Raw genomic sequence first — 16,465 nt, 5'->3', positions numbered from 1 at the left:
TTCCTAGAATGGGGAGTGAGCATGGAGAGCTGTTTTTATGGATGTATAATTGAGTTTTGATATCTAGGGGCAATAGGGTTATTGCCCAGAGGGTTTCAGGTACTACACAGTTATGTGGAAGTGTGTTGCACTACGATTGCATATTAGTTTTCATGTATAAATCATTTCAAGGACTTGATGATGAAAATTTTCAATGAGATTCAAATATGTTATAGGTGTCTTTAATGATTTAGATTCAATTGTAAAAAGATCTTTATTTTCAGTTTAATTACAGAGTTTTTCTTATGTAAAGCACAACTTAAATGGTGTAAATTAGAAAAAAGGTAGTTTTGATATTTTAAGGTTCTTTTTTCCTTTTAATGTATTCATCGATGGAGGCAATATGATGAATATTGCTAAGATTTGTTAACGGAAAATTTTCTGTACTCTTGGAGTTAATACAGGCGAGTGCATTATTCTTGGTTGAATGGAGGTATCATTATTATTGAAGGTGGATGTGAATGTGTTAAATATGTCAGTATGTTTTATATTAAAATTCCTTTGTTTAGCACATGTAGGAGAACTGACAGTCAGAAATATTTAGAATGAGAAGAGTGGGATTTCCTTTTTATTGTTTTTTATTCGTTGTAAATATGTACATCAATGATTTAGAATAGTTAGTGGGTTTTTGGTAAATTTATGGTTTGTTACGATAATCATATTGTAGTAGGAATACTAGGCTTGGGTAGATGGTATAACTTATGATAATGGTGTAATGCTTCTTGACATTACAAGACTATTGTAACAAGGTGGTTCAATGTTTTTAAGGCAAGCAATTTATTGGAAAAAATTTGAACGTAATCTCAAAGAGAGATGTATCAATAGACCTGTGCTGATTAGTGTAGTGGTTTGCATATGAGGTTTCTAAATTTATGTAGGTCCATTCTTATTCTATATTCCTTTCTTGTGTTCAGAGCAGAAGGAATTTGAAAGAAAAAAAAAGTGGATAACTGTACTATACATAAATCAATTCCGAGATAATTAAGAGATACAATGCTTAATTTGATGAAGAATTAGGTTGCTTTTTTACTATTGTTAACTTATATACTTGTATTTAGTTTAGGACAGTCTAAGCTTCGGCATCAGATATAGTATTGGTTATAGTTGTTACAATGTTAACAATGTAATGGTAATAGGTATGGTTTCAATATCTGATGTCAGGATTTTCATTCAGTGCAATATATTTGTTTGAATTTTCTTGTGACTCATGTTTGTGTATGGTTTTAAATAAAATATAAAAAAAAAAAACTAAGTGCTCATCCTTTCAGCCGTTGAGGTGCGGCCACATGATTGGCCGATTATATAATTGCATTAATGAGCGGGTGTACCTAATAAAGTGGCCACCGAGTGTGTATCACACTTACAAATTTTATCAGTCTACCTGTACTGCAAGCTATCTTCAGTTGTATAGCTTAAATCCTTCCAGTGGTATTTAATCAAGATCCGATCCCGTATTAATATATCCACAACTTTTGCGCTAAACCCTTAATTCTCATACACAGAAAAGTAATTTTATTGCAGACTACTGCTGTGCTCTTTCTCGCTACACGATACGCAAACTTCTAGTCTAATAACAGCCTCAGCTCTCAAACACTAAGTGCCATTAAACACCGTAGACACTGTACCCAGAGGCAACTACCCACAGAAGGCGCTAAATTAGTTCTTCCCGAGCCTCCACCTTTCCACACCAACTGCCAACTCAAAGAACCACCATTATGGTCCCCTACCGCTAATTTTATGTCTATATGAGGGGCTATTAAAATAATTTGGGACACTAATTCATCACAACCAGCGACTTGGGGAAAGAGGTCTTTGCTCTGATCGTCTTCATTATAAAACCATAGCTTCGTTCTTCTACTCAAAAGCCTTATCATAAATTGAGACATCAAGGAGTTGATAACGAGAGAATTTTTTCCCATACAAAAAAGAAATTTTTCTTTTTAAATTTTAATATCTAACCTGTTTGGTCGATTGGTGTGAGCGAAGGTTTGAGAGGTCAGGTAGAGAGTAATAATGACGCAGATCATAGGTTGTGTCCCTCTCATCTTCACTGGCAGTTTTGTCAATATCAGGAGTAAAGTCAGACGTGGCTGATGCTTGGCAAGATGTACCCTGGAATACCAGACATTTCGTCAATCAGTTGGGAAAAGAAAAAAAATTCCTTGGCAGAAATAATTCACCGAAAATGATGGACTTTGGAGAGGAATCTCACGAAGTTTAGGTCCTGAACCAATGAAGATTTACTTAGTAGTCTGGTGTAAACCCTGGCAACAACGTTTAGGTCCCAGGACCTAAACGTTTTCTAATAAATATGTCCTATGTTCTAAGGTAGTCTAAAGATGTATATTCAGATAACGAATTGTTCGTTGCTTGTATTTACAGTATTACAACTAACAGGCTTTAAAAAATCACACAGTAAACGTTTTTAACTTTTTGAACTTATTTCAAGTCGTAATAAATGACTATTGCAATTTGCTTTACAACATACTGAGAATAAGGTTTATTTGCAATTAATCGACAGCTCCTCCGCCCCCTCCCCTTTCCCTGGTGCTGACGCTACCCTGCAAGACTCCTCCGCCCCCCCCCCTGGTGCTCACGCTGCCCTGCAAGGCGCCTCAGCCCCCCACCTGGTGCTCACGCTACCCTGCAAGGCGCCTCAGCCCCCCACCTGGTGCTCACGCTACCCTGCAAGGCGCCTCAGGCCCCCCCTGGTGCTCACGCTACCCTGCAAGGCGCCTCAGCCCCCCCTGGTGCTCACGCTACCCTGCAAGGCGCCTCAGGCCCCCCCTGGTGCTCACGCTACCCTGCAAGGCGCCTCAGCCCCCCCTGGTGCTCACGCTACCCTGCAAGGCGCCTCAGCCCCCCCTGGTGCTCACGCTACCCTGCAAGGCGCCTCAGCCTCCCTCCCTGGTGCTCACGCTACCCTGCAACGCTCCTCCCCCTCCCCCCGGTGCTCACTCTACCCTACAAGGCACCTCCCTCCTGGTGCTCATGCTACTCTGTAAGGCGCCTCAGCCCCACCCCTGGTGCTCACGCTACCCTGCAAGGCGCCTAAGCCTCCCTCCCTGGTTCTCACGCTACCCTTCAACGCTCCTCCCCCTCCCCCCGGTGCTCACGCTACTCTACAAGGCTCCCTCACGCTACCCTACAAGGCTCCTCCCTCCTGGTGCTCACGCTACCCTGCAAGGCGCCTCAGCCCCACCTGGTGCTCACGCTACCCTGCAAGGCGCCTCAGCCCCACCTGGTGCTCACGCTACCCTGCAAGGCGCCTCAGCCCCACCTGGTGCTCACGCTACCCTGCAAGGCTCCTCCGGGCCCCCCCCTCTGGCGCTTAAGCTACCATACAAGGCTCCTCCACCCCTGGTGCTGACACTGCCTTACGAGGGACCTCCACCCCTGGCGCTGACACCGCCATACGAGGCCCCTCCACCCCTGGCGCTGACACCGCCATACGAGGCCCCTCCACCCCTGGCGCTGACACTGCCATACGAGGCCCCTCCACCCCTGGCGCTGACACGGCCTTACGAGGCCCCTCCACCCCTGGCGCTGACACTGCCTTACGAGGCCCCTCCACCCCTGGCGCTGACACTGCCTTACGAGGCCCCTCCACCCCTGGCGCTGACACTGCCTTACGAGGCCCCTCCACCCCTGGCGCTGACACTGCCTTACGAGGCCCCTCCACCCCTGGCGCTGACACTGCCTTACGAGGCCCCTCCACCCCTGGCGCTGACACTGCCTTACGAGGCCCCTCCACCCCTGGCGCTGACACTGCCTTACGAGGCCCCTCCACCCCTGGCGCTGACACTGCCTTACGAGGCCCCTCCACCCCTGGCGCTGACACTGAATTACGAGGCCCCTCCACCCCTGGCGCTGACACTGCCTTACGAGGCCCCTCCACCCCTGGCGCTGACACTGCCTTACGAGGCCCCTCCACCCCTGGCGCTGACACTGCCTTACGAGGCCCCTCCACCCCTGGCGCTGACACTGCCTTACGAGGCCCCTCCACCCCTGGCGCTGACACTGCCTTACGAGGCCCCTCCACCCCTGGCGCTGACACTGCCTTACGAGGCCCCTCCACCCCTGGCGCTGACACTGCCTTACGAGGCCCCTCCACCCCTGGCGCTGACACTGCCTTACGAGGCCCCTCCACCCCTGGCGCTGACACTGCCTTACGAGGCCCCTCCACCCCTGGCGCTGACACTGCCTTACGAGGCCCCTCCACCCCTGGCGCTGACACTGCCTTACGAGGCCCCTCCACCCCTGGCGCTGACACTGCCTTACGAGGCCCCTCCACCCCTGGCGCTGACACTGCCTTACGAGGCCCCTCCACCCCTGGCGCTGACACTGCCTTACGAGGCCCCTCCACCCCTGGCGCTGACACTGCCTTACGAGGCCCCTCCACCCCTGGCGCTGACACTGCCTTACGAGGCCCCTCCACCCCTGGCGCTGACACTGCCTTACGAGGCCCCTCCACCCCTGGCGCTGACACTGCCTTACGAGGCCCCTCCACCCCTGGCGCTGACACTGCCTTACGAGGCCCCTCCACCCCTGGCGCTGACACTGCCTTACGAGGCCCCTCCCCCCCTGGCGCTGACACTGCCTTACGAGGCCCCTCCCACCCTGGCGCTGACACTGCCTTACGAGGCCCCTCCCCCCCTGGCGCTGACACTGCCTTACGAGGCCCCTCCCCCCCTGGCGCTGACACTGCCTTACGAGGCTCCTCCCCCCCTGGCGCTGACACTGCCTTACGAGGCTCCTCCCCCCCTGGCGCTGACACTGCCTTACGAGGCTCCTCCCCCCCTGGCGCTGACACTGCCTTACGAGGCTCCTCCCCCCCTGGCGCTGACACTGCCTTACGAGGCCCCTCCCCCCCTGGCGCTGACACTGCCTTACGAGGCCCCTCCCCCCTGGTGCTGACACTGCCTTACGAGGCCCCTCCACCCCTGGTGCTGACACTGCCTTACGAGGCCCCTCCACCCCTGGTGCTGACACTGCCTTACGAGGCCCCTCCACCCCTGGTGCTGACACTGCCTTACGAGGCCCCTCCACCCCTGGTGCTGACACTGCCTTACGAGGCCCCTCCACCCCTGGTGCTGACACTGCCTTACGAGGCCCCTCCACCCCTGGTGCTGACACTGCCTTACGAGGCCCCTCCACCCCTGGTGCTGACACTGCCTTACGAGGCCCCTCCACCCCTGGTGCTGACACTGCCTTACGAGGCCCCTCCACCCCTGGTGCTGACACTGCCTTACGAGGCCCCTCCACCCCTGGTGCTGACACTGCCTTACGAGGCCCCTCCACCCCTGGTGCTGACACTGCCTTACGAGGCCCCTCCACCCCTGGTGCTGACACTGCCTTACGAGGCCCCTCCACCCCTGGTGCTGACACTGCCTTACGAGGCCCCTCCACCCCTGGTGCTGACACTGCCTTACGAGGCCCCTCCACCCCTGGTGCTGACACTGCCTTACGAGGCCCCTCCACCCCTGGTGCTGACACTGTTATACGAGGCCCCTCCACCCCTGGTGCTGACACTGTTATACGAGGCCCCTCCACCCCTGGTGCTGACACTGCCTTACGAGGCCCCTCCACCCCTGGTGCTGACACTGCCTTACGAGGCCCCTCCACCCCTGGTGCTGACACTGCCTTACGAGGCCCCTCCACCCCTGGTGCTGACACTGCCTTACGAGGCCCCTCCACCCCTGGTGCTGACACTGCCTTACGAGGCCCCTCCACCCCTGGTGCTGACACTGCCTTACGAGGCCCCTCCACCCCTGGTGCTGACACTGCCTTACGAGGCCCCTCCACCCCTGGTGCTGACACTGCCTTACGAGGCCCCTCCACCCCTGGTGCTGACACTGCCTTACGAGGCCCCTCCACCCCTGGTGCTGACACTGCCTTACGAGGCCCCTCCACCCCTGGTGCTGACACTGCCTTACGAGGCCCCTCCACCCCTAGTGCTGACACTGCCTTACGAGGCCCCTCCACCCCTGGTGCTGACACTGCCTTACGAGGCCCCTCCACCCCTGGTGCTGACACTGCCTTACGAGGCCCCTCCACCCCTGGTGCTGACACTGCCTTACGAGGCCCCTCCACCCCTGGTGCTGACACTGCCTTACGAGGCCCCTCCACCCCTGGTGCTGACACTGCCTTACGAGGCCCCTCCACCCCTGGTGCTGACACTGCCTTACGAGGCCCCTCCACCCCTGGTGCTGACACTGCCTTACGAGGCCCCTCCACCCCTGGTGCTGACACTGCCTTACGAGGCTCCTCCACCCCTGGTGCTGACACTGCCTTACGAGGCTCCTCCACCCCTGGTGCTGACACTGCCTTACGAGGCTCCTCCACCCCTGGTGCTGACACTGCCTTACAAGGCTCCTCCACACCTGGTGCTGACACTGCCTTACAAGGCTCCTCCAACCCTTGTGCTGACACTGCCTTACAAGGCTCCTCCACCCCTGGTGCTGACACTGCCTTACAAGGCTCCTCCACCCCTGGTGCTGACACTGCCTTACAAGGCTCCTCCACCCCTGGTGCTGACACTGCCTTACAAGGCTCCTCCACCCCTGGTGCTGACACTGCCATACAAGGCTTCTCCACCCCTGGTGCTGACACTGCCATACAAGGCTCCTCCACTCCTGGTGTTGACACTGCCATACAAGGCTCCTCCACCCCAGGTGTTGACACTGCCATACAAGGCTCCTCCACCCCTGGTGTTGACACTGCCTTACAAGGCTCCTCCACCCCTGGTGTTGACACTGCCTTACAAGGCTCCTCCACCCCTGGTGTTGACACTGCCTTACAAGGCTCCTCCACCCCTGGTGTTGACACTGCCTTACAAGGCTCCTCCACCCCTGGTGCTGACACTGCCTTACAAGGCTCCTCCCCCCCTGGTGTTGACACTGCCTTACAAGGCTCCTCCCCCCCCTGGTGTTGACACTGCCTTACGAGGCTCCTCCACCCCTGGTGTTGACACTGCCTTACAAGGCTCCTCCACCCCTGGTGTTGACACTGCCATACGAAGCTCATACAATACCTCAGAAGACGACCTCCACTTGTGGTGCTCCTGGTGCTGAAGGAGGCCGTTGCAAGCACAATACACAGTCTCCGAGAATGCTACTCCTACCATACTTTATATTCACTAACGTGCTACTCAGGAAGTACTGCTGCGCCACTCACTCAGCAGATGGCACCAACATCTCCTCCTTTTCTGTGACCATTTGCTTATTTACTTAACGCTCAATTGATTTTATTAAAGAAAACTAATTAGATGCTGAACTGTGTTTAATTCTCATGCCTGGCATCTAAGCACCTTTCTTCAGAGGCATGCAAAGAATCTGCATCGGAGCATCTTACGCATAAAAAATATAGACATAACGTAGACGGCATTTATATATGCTGAGATAAGTGTATATGAGTGTTCAGACTGGAGATGTGTATGCTTCAGCGTGTGTACCCCAAGATGTGTAATTCTGTGAGTATACTCTGTTATATGTGTACTTCAGTGTGTGAATACACTAAGATTTGTGGGTACTTCAGCTTGTTTACACCGAGATATGTGTACCTGAGTGTGATTATCTAAGTGTAGAGTAGATACACCAGGAAATATGTATATCTCAGTGTATGTACACCGAGAGATGCTTACTTCAATTAGTCTACACCGAGATATGTGTATCTCATTGTATATTCACTGAGCTTAATTCATTCTCTCTCTCTCTCTCTCTCTCTCTCTCTCTCTCTCTCTCTCTCTCTCTCTCTCTCTCTCTCTCTCGAGTTCTCTCTCTTGAGCTCTCTCGAGCTCTCTCTTGAGCTCTCTTGAGCTCTCTTTAGCTCTCTCCATTACTTCTCTTTCAGAATGCCCCTCTATTCCGAAAACATGAAACACGATTTATTTTTCTTCTAAATTATCCGTGTTATTTTAATACAAAGATAACATTTCAGTCAGTAGACTCAAGCACCTGACTATTTATTGCAAGGGTAGTATATAACAACGCTATTTTGCCCTGTAATGCTGGGCGAGGCAGCACGTTTATCGCCCCCACGATAAAGGCCAAGCACGGGCCTTCACTATCTGAAATTGATCTCATTTTCACATGCCCTTAACCCCCCTCCCCCCCCCCCTCTCTCGTTTTCCGTAATAACACCTCAATGACGATGCAGGCGACGGTAGCCAGACCAATCCTCGCACCCGAAATCAAGGGTGACTAGAGTTCATTATATCGCTTGGTTCCAGCCCTATATAAACCCGTGTTTAGAATAAATGTGAATGTATCTTGTGGTCGGCAATATCATTTAGGGGGCCGGAGCCATTCCACACTTGCTGTAAACTCACATTATCCATCTTGAACACAAATTTGTAAGAACTTGTTTACCCTTGCGTCAGTGTTGAGTTTCTTGAGAACTGGAACCCACTTGAAGTACTTGCAATGAATCCTGTCGGCGGAGAGCGAAACAGCTGCGGAGAGCAATTACATCTTGAAGGAGGCTTTGACATATGTTTCTATAATGGACTGCGATAGGGAAAATATTTCAAAATAATGATCTCCATTATGTGTAAGCCTTTGGAGAGAATGTGGCAGCATTATGACAGAAACTGCCACACCGTACGTAAGATTGAAAAGAACTTCAATAAAGCAGAAATTTTAATTATCAAAGATTGCGTTATATAATACTTTTCCATGAATAAAAGAAATCTCAAATATGTTCCAGTTTTTGAATACTTATATTTATTTATTTATTTATTTATTTTATTTATTCATTCAGGGACTGCTAGTAAAATAAAAAGTAAAAAAAAAAGCAAAAAAAAAAAGTATTATCATAACTGAATAAAAATGAAATCCTTCTTCGGATGAAATTAGATGCAATATTCTCTTGTGGATTTTCTTTGATTTAATTAAGTAATCCTGACGCATTAAGTAATAAAGAAAATGTAAGAACCACATTTCTTCCCTCAGCCCTGGACTTAGAAAGATGCTCGGAATATGAGAAGATTGAATTTCTTGCCAATGGAGTTTCACCGTCTTACTAAGATTTTCTTGCCTTTGTAACATATCCTTGAGCAGATACAATTACAAATTTTGTTTATTCGCCTTCCAATATTTTCCTTCATATTATTCAAGCACTGGGTTTGAAATCTCCCGCAATGAAAAATAATCTTTAAACGGTACTCTACATAGCAGTCTTGGTGATGCCATACACTTGACGAAATAATGTTGCCAACGAGCATAATATATTTAATAAGTGTCATCTTCTACATCGTAGAAATCTTCAATTCCGTGTTTCTCTGTATAAAAACCGTAAAGCTTTGTTACATTCATTCCCCTCAAGGAAGGTTCCTTGATGTTGGTGAGGGGCTCTTGATTTAGGGAATTGGATCTGTGCTTCAGTTCCCCGAATTAAGCCTGAATGCCTTCCACATCCCCCCCCAGGCGCTTTATAATCCTCCGGGTTTAGCGCTTCCCCCTTGATTATAATAATAATAATAATGTTACATTCATTATTATATATGTAATATTTAGATGACAGAAAACGATGGGACAGCAAAGCCTGGTTCTGGGTCAGGCCTTTTACAACGCCATCTACTGATTGACAGAAGAGTTACAAAGAGGTCTCAGCTAGTAGTGCGTATCAAGGGGTATAGTTCTCATCCTGTATGATTCACTCCAGGGTAATTGGTCACTCTATAAGAATCCGGTGGCTAGCAACCACTCCAGCAGCACCACTCCAGCTGTAAGGAAAAAAATTAGTTTTAGATTAATATTAATTAGTGCGTGCAGACTCCAGATTTCTTGTGGAAATTAGATTTTAGGCTCTTAAGAGCAGTAATTTTTCATGTAAAGAAACTAATCTGGAGAGATTTGACTTCAAGATTGAGTTGCAGAAGAAAGGCAAAATTTCATTCTCTTATAGCCGATACGGGAAGACTTTGTATCCTCGAGATATAGGACACTAGTATTTTATGAATGTAATAATTCTCTAGCTAAGAGACTGAGACCACGCTGGAGAGCCAGCAGTAGGCTCAACGCCGCGGTGAAAAAAAACTGATCGCAAATAATTTTCCCAACTTCCTAATCCCCCTTCCATTCCCCTTCCTTTCCCACAACGTTGTTCCTTGATGTTGGTCTGTATAGTCCTTGTGGCTTAGCGCTTCTTTTTTATTATAATCCTTGATGTTGGTGAGGGGCTCTTGATTTAGGGAATTGGATCTGTGCTCCAGTTCCCCAAATTAAGCCTGAATGCCTTCCACAATCCCCCCCCCAGGCGCTGTATAATCCTCCGGGTTTAGCGCTTCCCCTTTGATTATAATAATAATCCCACAACGTTGGTCTGCCTGAACACGAAGCCAAGATGCTAGGGGTGAAGGGCAATTCTCCCCACGGTATCTATCTTTCCATTCGGCACGAATAAGGGAAACATTCACACTTGGCCTTCTTTAATTAAACTGTTTGGTGAGCACCCAGAACTTGAAAACTGGCTTATATACTGGTCTGGCTTTGGGAACACCCCAAGCTAAGGAATATATTTACTAAGAATCTTAATATTGTTCTTGTATAATGAACATGCTTTGCATTATGTATTTGCATCTACAGTACGTGTGTTCTCGAAGTGTACCTTTCATGAAGTGGCCCGCCAGCCAAAATATTTGCCCCATCCTTTGTTTTACCAGTGTATATACATTCTTACACTGCTGCGTCTAGTGAAACATCTCGACCCATTCCTCAGACCTTTTGATACTATGCAGATCCACTTGTTACCGGAAGGAGCCATATGACTACTGCAGTGCTTTGATGCCCAATAGGTACATTGAGGAATAGTTCCCCTGAAACTGTCTTAAGGGCTTAGGGCTCTTCATCATGGAATAATTGTCAAGCATAGATAAATTGCTTCAGTTATGACTAAGTTATCGCTGAACAATCATTAAGTAATAAGCTTTCCCTAGTTTGGAAATTTAATGATGCAACTAATCCTCGGTTACTGGCTTTGTGGAGGTTTAATATGTATAAAGGTTTTATTTTATGAAAACGGTGAGCATTAAGCGATGTATGTTGTTAATAGTGCATATTAACTTTAGATTTTGACATCGCCACTGCTGATAGTTAAGTTCACTTGCATATCTAGGACGCTAGTTAGCAGCTGTTAAAGGCACTTGTTAGAGTATTACCTAGAATGCTGCATTCCGTAGAACATTTCGAGATTATAAATTTAAATTGTATTTTAATTATACTGTAGAACAGAGTAAAAACCTGGTGCACTTCTCATTGTTAAGCTTCTAAAGGTTAATATTCTTAGTGTTTTGAGACATAACTGGCGTAATATTTCGGGTACGCATTGGTTTTGATATATTTCAGTGGCAGGCCTACATATAGCCCTGCCTGGAAAGATATACCAATTCCAATGTCTTGCATCTCTTGCCTCTAGGATTTAATCCGTATGACCAATAGTTTGTGTATTTTAAAATGTTTAAAGTATCTCGTTAACGACTACTGTCACAGCTATGAATCTCTGAATTTAGATACTGCAAAAATGCAACTATCTCTAGTTTCCAATCTAATCCTTGGCCTCGTTCCTCTCCTAGGTTAAGCTCTGACGTAAAACTTCTTTAACTCGAAAATAACGCTGGGATACAGCTAAAAAGATATGGGTACAAAATTAGTCATTCTTTATTCATTTTGGCTTACCGACTACAGAAATGCTTAAAACTGCACATTGGCTCTACTTACGAAGATAGCGACTCGGCCGGTTGCCGTTATCTTTGACCTTGGAGGGAGAAGGTAAATAAATTGTAACAAGGGAAGGTTCCCGATTCAAACCCACTAAACGTAATAGGCTTCAACCATATATGCGGTTCCATATAACCAAAGCTTAAATTCCTTAAGCCAGTGGGGTATAGTAACTAGTTCTCGGCATACGAAAAGTAAAATGGCTTTTTCCTAAAGATAATTACTCAATCTGTAAACCAGTGTGAGCTAGCAACTTTAGTTTGTGATGTCGTAATTTATTTTGCTTCAAGACCCTTTTGGCTTAAACTAGCTCTTAATTTGACTTGGCTTTCCAATCTAAAAGGGCATTGCCACCTGTTTTAGGGGTTAAAAGATTTGTGGAGCCTTGGGTATTTTCCCCATCAGTATTATACTCTTAGCTCTCACTACAGAAGCGAGTTATCCTGCCTTAGTTAAATGTTTTTTTTATTGTCTTAACTTCTAAAATCTTCCTCCAGCAGCAGCCCCTCTGGCACACCTCTCAAATCTGAAAATTTTAACCCTCGTTCCCAGACAGGAATTTTTTTTTTAAATACCTTGCCTAAACGTACGCAAATTTACGCTCTGCTAAATGTCATTTTGAAAATGCTAAAATGCCAAAAGAGCAAACTAAGATCGGATCATTGCTAGCATAATTTACCGTGAATAATAAATGGTTTAGGGAAAAATCTGTATAGCAAATAAACATCTTTACTGGGGTCGCCTTGCGGTTTAAGTTCGGCCCAGTAGGAATTTTCCCTTCTGTCAAAATGCTGTGGCTTAACCCGTAACTGTTACAAATGGGTTATTTTGAAAGGACTTTTTTCCTAAATACCGCTCGGAACTTTATTAATAAATCGTTTGAGAAATCTTTTTTGCCATCTTAGACCCATGTATACTTTGCAGCAAATTTGATAGTGTGAAGCAGTGACCTGAGCTGACGTCCACCCCTGGGTGTATTGAGAGACGATGAAGAGGCTACGCCCTCTCCTGATCCAGTGTGTTATCCTCTTAGTTTTGACCTCATCCCTGGCTGTCAACCATACCAGGTAAATGCTAGTCGAATATACTAATACTGCCTCGAGCACTTATCCTTAGAGTAGGATTTGTAAATGGTAAAAATTAATCGGGATTGGTTATTTACAGTGGGTTAACTTAAATAACAAAGCTTAATAGATTGGTTGTGATGGGACGTAAAGAAAATGAAAATGAAATTCCTTTGTAGATAAATGGTTCAGAGAACCGACATGTTAAATTAGACATGTGCAACTCTTGGGTATCTTTACTTAGCAAACGTTTCGCCAGTGGCTTCATCAGTCCATACAAAGAAGAAACTTGAACAGGAGGAAAATGAGGTGATAAGTCCCTCGACTCAAGGTTGAGCGACTGATCACCTCATTCTCCTCCTGTTCAAGTTTCTCCTTTGTATGGACTGATGAAGCCACTGTGGCGGAACGTTTGCTCAGTAAAGATACCCAAGAGTTGCACATGTCTAACCTAACAGGAAATTCCTACCGAACCCATTTTAGGAAGGCACTCAAAACTACTAAGTTGAAGGGTATTTATGACAACTTGTTCGGTGTGCGCTAGGCAACCCGGGGAAATCGAAGGCTTTTTAGCGATTTAGTATGCACAGTCTGGAGGCTCCCAGTTAGTCTCAAATCTTCTCTTCTTAATGGGGACTTGACGGATTTGCATATTCGGCTTCTTGCTAGTCCCTCTATCCTATCTTACCTCTTCTGGGCATCGCGCCCACCCTCCTCCCCCCCCCACCCCTCTATCTACTCTCCACCCTCTTTCCCACGTCCTCTGCTCCAATCCTTCCTCACGCTCAGGATCTTTGTCCTCTATCCCCCTCTCCCCCCGATCTGTCCCAGATTTCATCTGGGCCTTCCCCTACATTTCTCCGCCCCATTTAGTTTCGCGAGTATTCAGGGTGTAGTTGGTGGATGAAACGGGGGGAGAGAGGGGGGGGGAGAAAATTAAACCCCCTGAAGGTTGTCTTCACGAGCGCAGGGAGACTTTACAAAGTTGAAAATGTTTCGTAAATGTTAGGTGTTGGAAACGCATTATAAAAAACTCCCTGGAATTAACTGGCATAATTGCATCCAATGTAAGAGCACCTGGGGGGGAAGAGAGGCAACCAGGTTGGATCTAAAAGGATTGATCCAGTTAGGTAAGGTTTGTCAGGAAACAGGACAAGCGTTTCCTGACGCGGATCAGTAAATGACCCGCCTGTGGAGCTTTCGTCATCTGACAGTTCTTTCGCTGGCTTACCGGTCCACCCCTTTAAAATTAATGGTCATTTTATAACCATTTAAAAATGTCTATAGATTGATCCAGTCCTCAATAAAAGTTTATAACCATAAATCAGTATTCAGGAACATTAGTTTGTAATTTACATTGTATACAAAATGATTAAAATGGCTGACTATTTCCTACTGGGATTGATGCGTGAATATACCAAGAATGTTCATATTTTATGAAAGTGATGACTTGTCAAAGGTTTGCCATATTTCCTATGGATGGATTCAAGTAGGAAGTAAGTTTAAAATGTTAGAGTACCATTAGACTCTTAAATTAAGAAAAATGGTTATATGAAAAATCAATATTAAAGAAATAATTTAATAGCCTGATCAGGTGTGGAAATTTTAGTACCATACAATAGCTATGGTATTAGACCTGCCTCAAGGACTTAACAGCACAGAATCCGCCATTAACGATTGCAATACTAAAACTTCATACATTACGTGGAATAAATTCGAAGCAAAATCAATGGTCTCAAAGTAAGAATAAAGGCAACTTTGTATCAGGAGGCTTAAACATGTACTATGGTAAAAGGACACTGGTATGCAGGAAAGTTTTAAAAATTAAACTTTTAGAAAGGGCTACAACAGGAGCGGCCGAACTTCTACATTCTATGCGTTAATTTTTTCACGCTTTTTAGATGCGCCATAACACTTGTACCCCCATTCATTTCTTTAAAACGTTAGTATGGACGTTTGACTTTTTCATAATTTAAGTTAAACATTATTGAGATTTTATTCTTTGATTTCGCAAAGCTTCTAATGTTCAATTAATTACTGAGCAGCAGATAATTTTTCGAATCTGAATCTGTCCCCTCAGTTTGTTTTTAAGCAGTTTCAAACTAAACTGCTTGTTCTGGAAAATGTTCACAGGGTAATTCTCTATTAACTGTCAAAGCATTTGAGACTGAGGGAAGAACATAAAATTTAATGTTCACAATGTTTTTAAATAAAAAAAAGTTCCCATTTGTGTTGCTAATTATTTTCAGGAATTTAAGTGGAAATAGGCTTATAAATGTGAATACGCAATTTTTAGCAAAATCACAAACTTTCGATGTTTTTTTCAATATTGAGTAAAACTGCCATTATCTTCAGCACATTCGCTGTTCTATATAAATGTGGAAACTGGCTCAAATCCTCAATTGAAGAATTTTAACTTTAATACACTGATATGATTAAATAAGCTAGGAAACTGTTCTCGCCCCCGCAATTTCAAATATAGATCAGAGATGATTGTTAATAAACTAAAAATGCTAAACTAGTCACTTGTCAAATTAAAGGACAATGTCAAGCGGCTCATTCTACCAGGAAGCCAGCGCGCCCCAGTGAATGAAGTCGCCATATTCTAAACTTAACATTTCAGTATTCTGAATTCTGTTTAATGTTGCTCTAATTTTGTCATTTCACTACCACAAACTGCAAATTTAGCTTTTTCCACGGCTACTCTTGGTGTATAATGCAATTAAATTTTAGAGGACGACCTAAAAATGTTCAAAGCAAAGTTGCAGTCACAGCTGCTTTACGCGTCATTAACGTTGCTCCGTCAGTACAAACTCTAGTTTACTAGAATCTAGTCGCAGGATTTTCTAGTTAAGGCTTTACTTTGTCAAATGTATCTGATGCTGTTTTTTTCCCCATGAAGGGACTCTAGACTAATATCTTCAAAGCTGTTAAAATTTTAAATTCCTCTTAAAATTCTTAACTGGGCTACATCACCCGTGTCGGCAGATTAGTCAAAAGCAAAGGTGCAAACCTGGGAAAGATCTTTCAGTTGCTCAGATGAATCCTAGAAAAGTACCTCGGTTCTTGTAACTCTTGGCTACGAGATTCTCCCTTTCAATAATTTTCATTAAAACTTCTTGCAAATACTTTGAGACAAGGGTGTTTCTTCATCAGAAAGGCTCCCCCCTCCGTTTTTATATATACCAACGCAGTCAATTTCGTAAGACACTTCAGTCATCGCCAGACTTTGACAACTTCTAAAATGTATTCTAATTTCTTCTCTTAATCCCCCACTTCCCGTAACCCAAACACTAACTTGAGTTTCTTTATCAGCCTGTCGGTTTTTTAATGTAATGAAGACATGATCTTGAGTGTTCTCACAATGCTCTACGGTTTTCCTCGCCAGCAATAAATAACTTTGCCACTGTTCATTAAATGATGGGTAACAGACTAGAAAGTGTTTCGAAAAGTACAAAACTTCAGTTCAGAGAAGCGCATTGTGTCGGTTGTAAACTCTGGTGTAAAAAAAAAAAAAAAAAAAAAAAAAAAAAAAAAAAGCGCCTCGATGAAAAAAATCAAATGTTCGTACTTGCGGAAACACTCGTACAAAAGTCCCTCTGTACAATAAGGGCAGAGCACTGTACTGAATATATATAGCAACTC

At 45.7% G+C, this 16,465-nt stretch overlaps 2 protein-coding genes across 4 annotated transcripts in view; one reads left to right on the top strand and one right to left on the bottom strand.

Moving 5' to 3' along the window:
• The window catches only part of LOC128705982 (uncharacterized), a 75,821-nt gene extending 68,635 nt beyond the window's left edge, over nucleotides 1-7,186 (bottom strand). For all 3 annotated transcript variants that reach the window (XM_070083690.1, XM_070083692.1, XM_070083691.1), the window contains exons 1-2: nucleotides 7,073-7,186; nucleotides 1,999-2,151 (exon numbers count right to left, since the gene is read on the bottom strand). In XM_070083690.1, the coding sequence (XP_069939791.1) occupies nucleotides 1,999-2,084 (86 nt within the window). In that variant the 5' untranslated portion in view covers nucleotides 2,085-2,151; nucleotides 7,073-7,186. The remainder of the gene's footprint in view (nucleotides 1-1,998; nucleotides 2,152-7,072) is intronic.
• Nucleotides 7,187-9,631: 2,445 nt separating this feature from the next.
• The window catches only part of LOC128705882 (uncharacterized), a 67,100-nt gene continuing 60,266 nt past the window's right edge, over nucleotides 9,632-16,465 (top strand). The window contains exons 1-2 of the mRNA XM_070083689.1: nucleotides 9,632-9,765; nucleotides 12,681-12,823. Coding sequence (XP_069939790.1) covers nucleotides 12,744-12,823 — 80 coding nt within the window. The 5' untranslated portion in view covers nucleotides 9,632-9,765; nucleotides 12,681-12,743. The remainder of the gene's footprint in view (nucleotides 9,766-12,680; nucleotides 12,824-16,465) is intronic.

This window comes from Cherax quadricarinatus, chromosome 10 (genome assembly GCF_038502225.1).
Source record: "Cherax quadricarinatus isolate ZL_2023a chromosome 10, ASM3850222v1, whole genome shotgun sequence".
NCBI classification, from domain to species: Eukaryota; Metazoa; Arthropoda; class Malacostraca; order Decapoda; family Parastacidae; genus Cherax; species Cherax quadricarinatus.
This window is presented reverse-complemented; position numbering and strand designations above follow the sequence as displayed.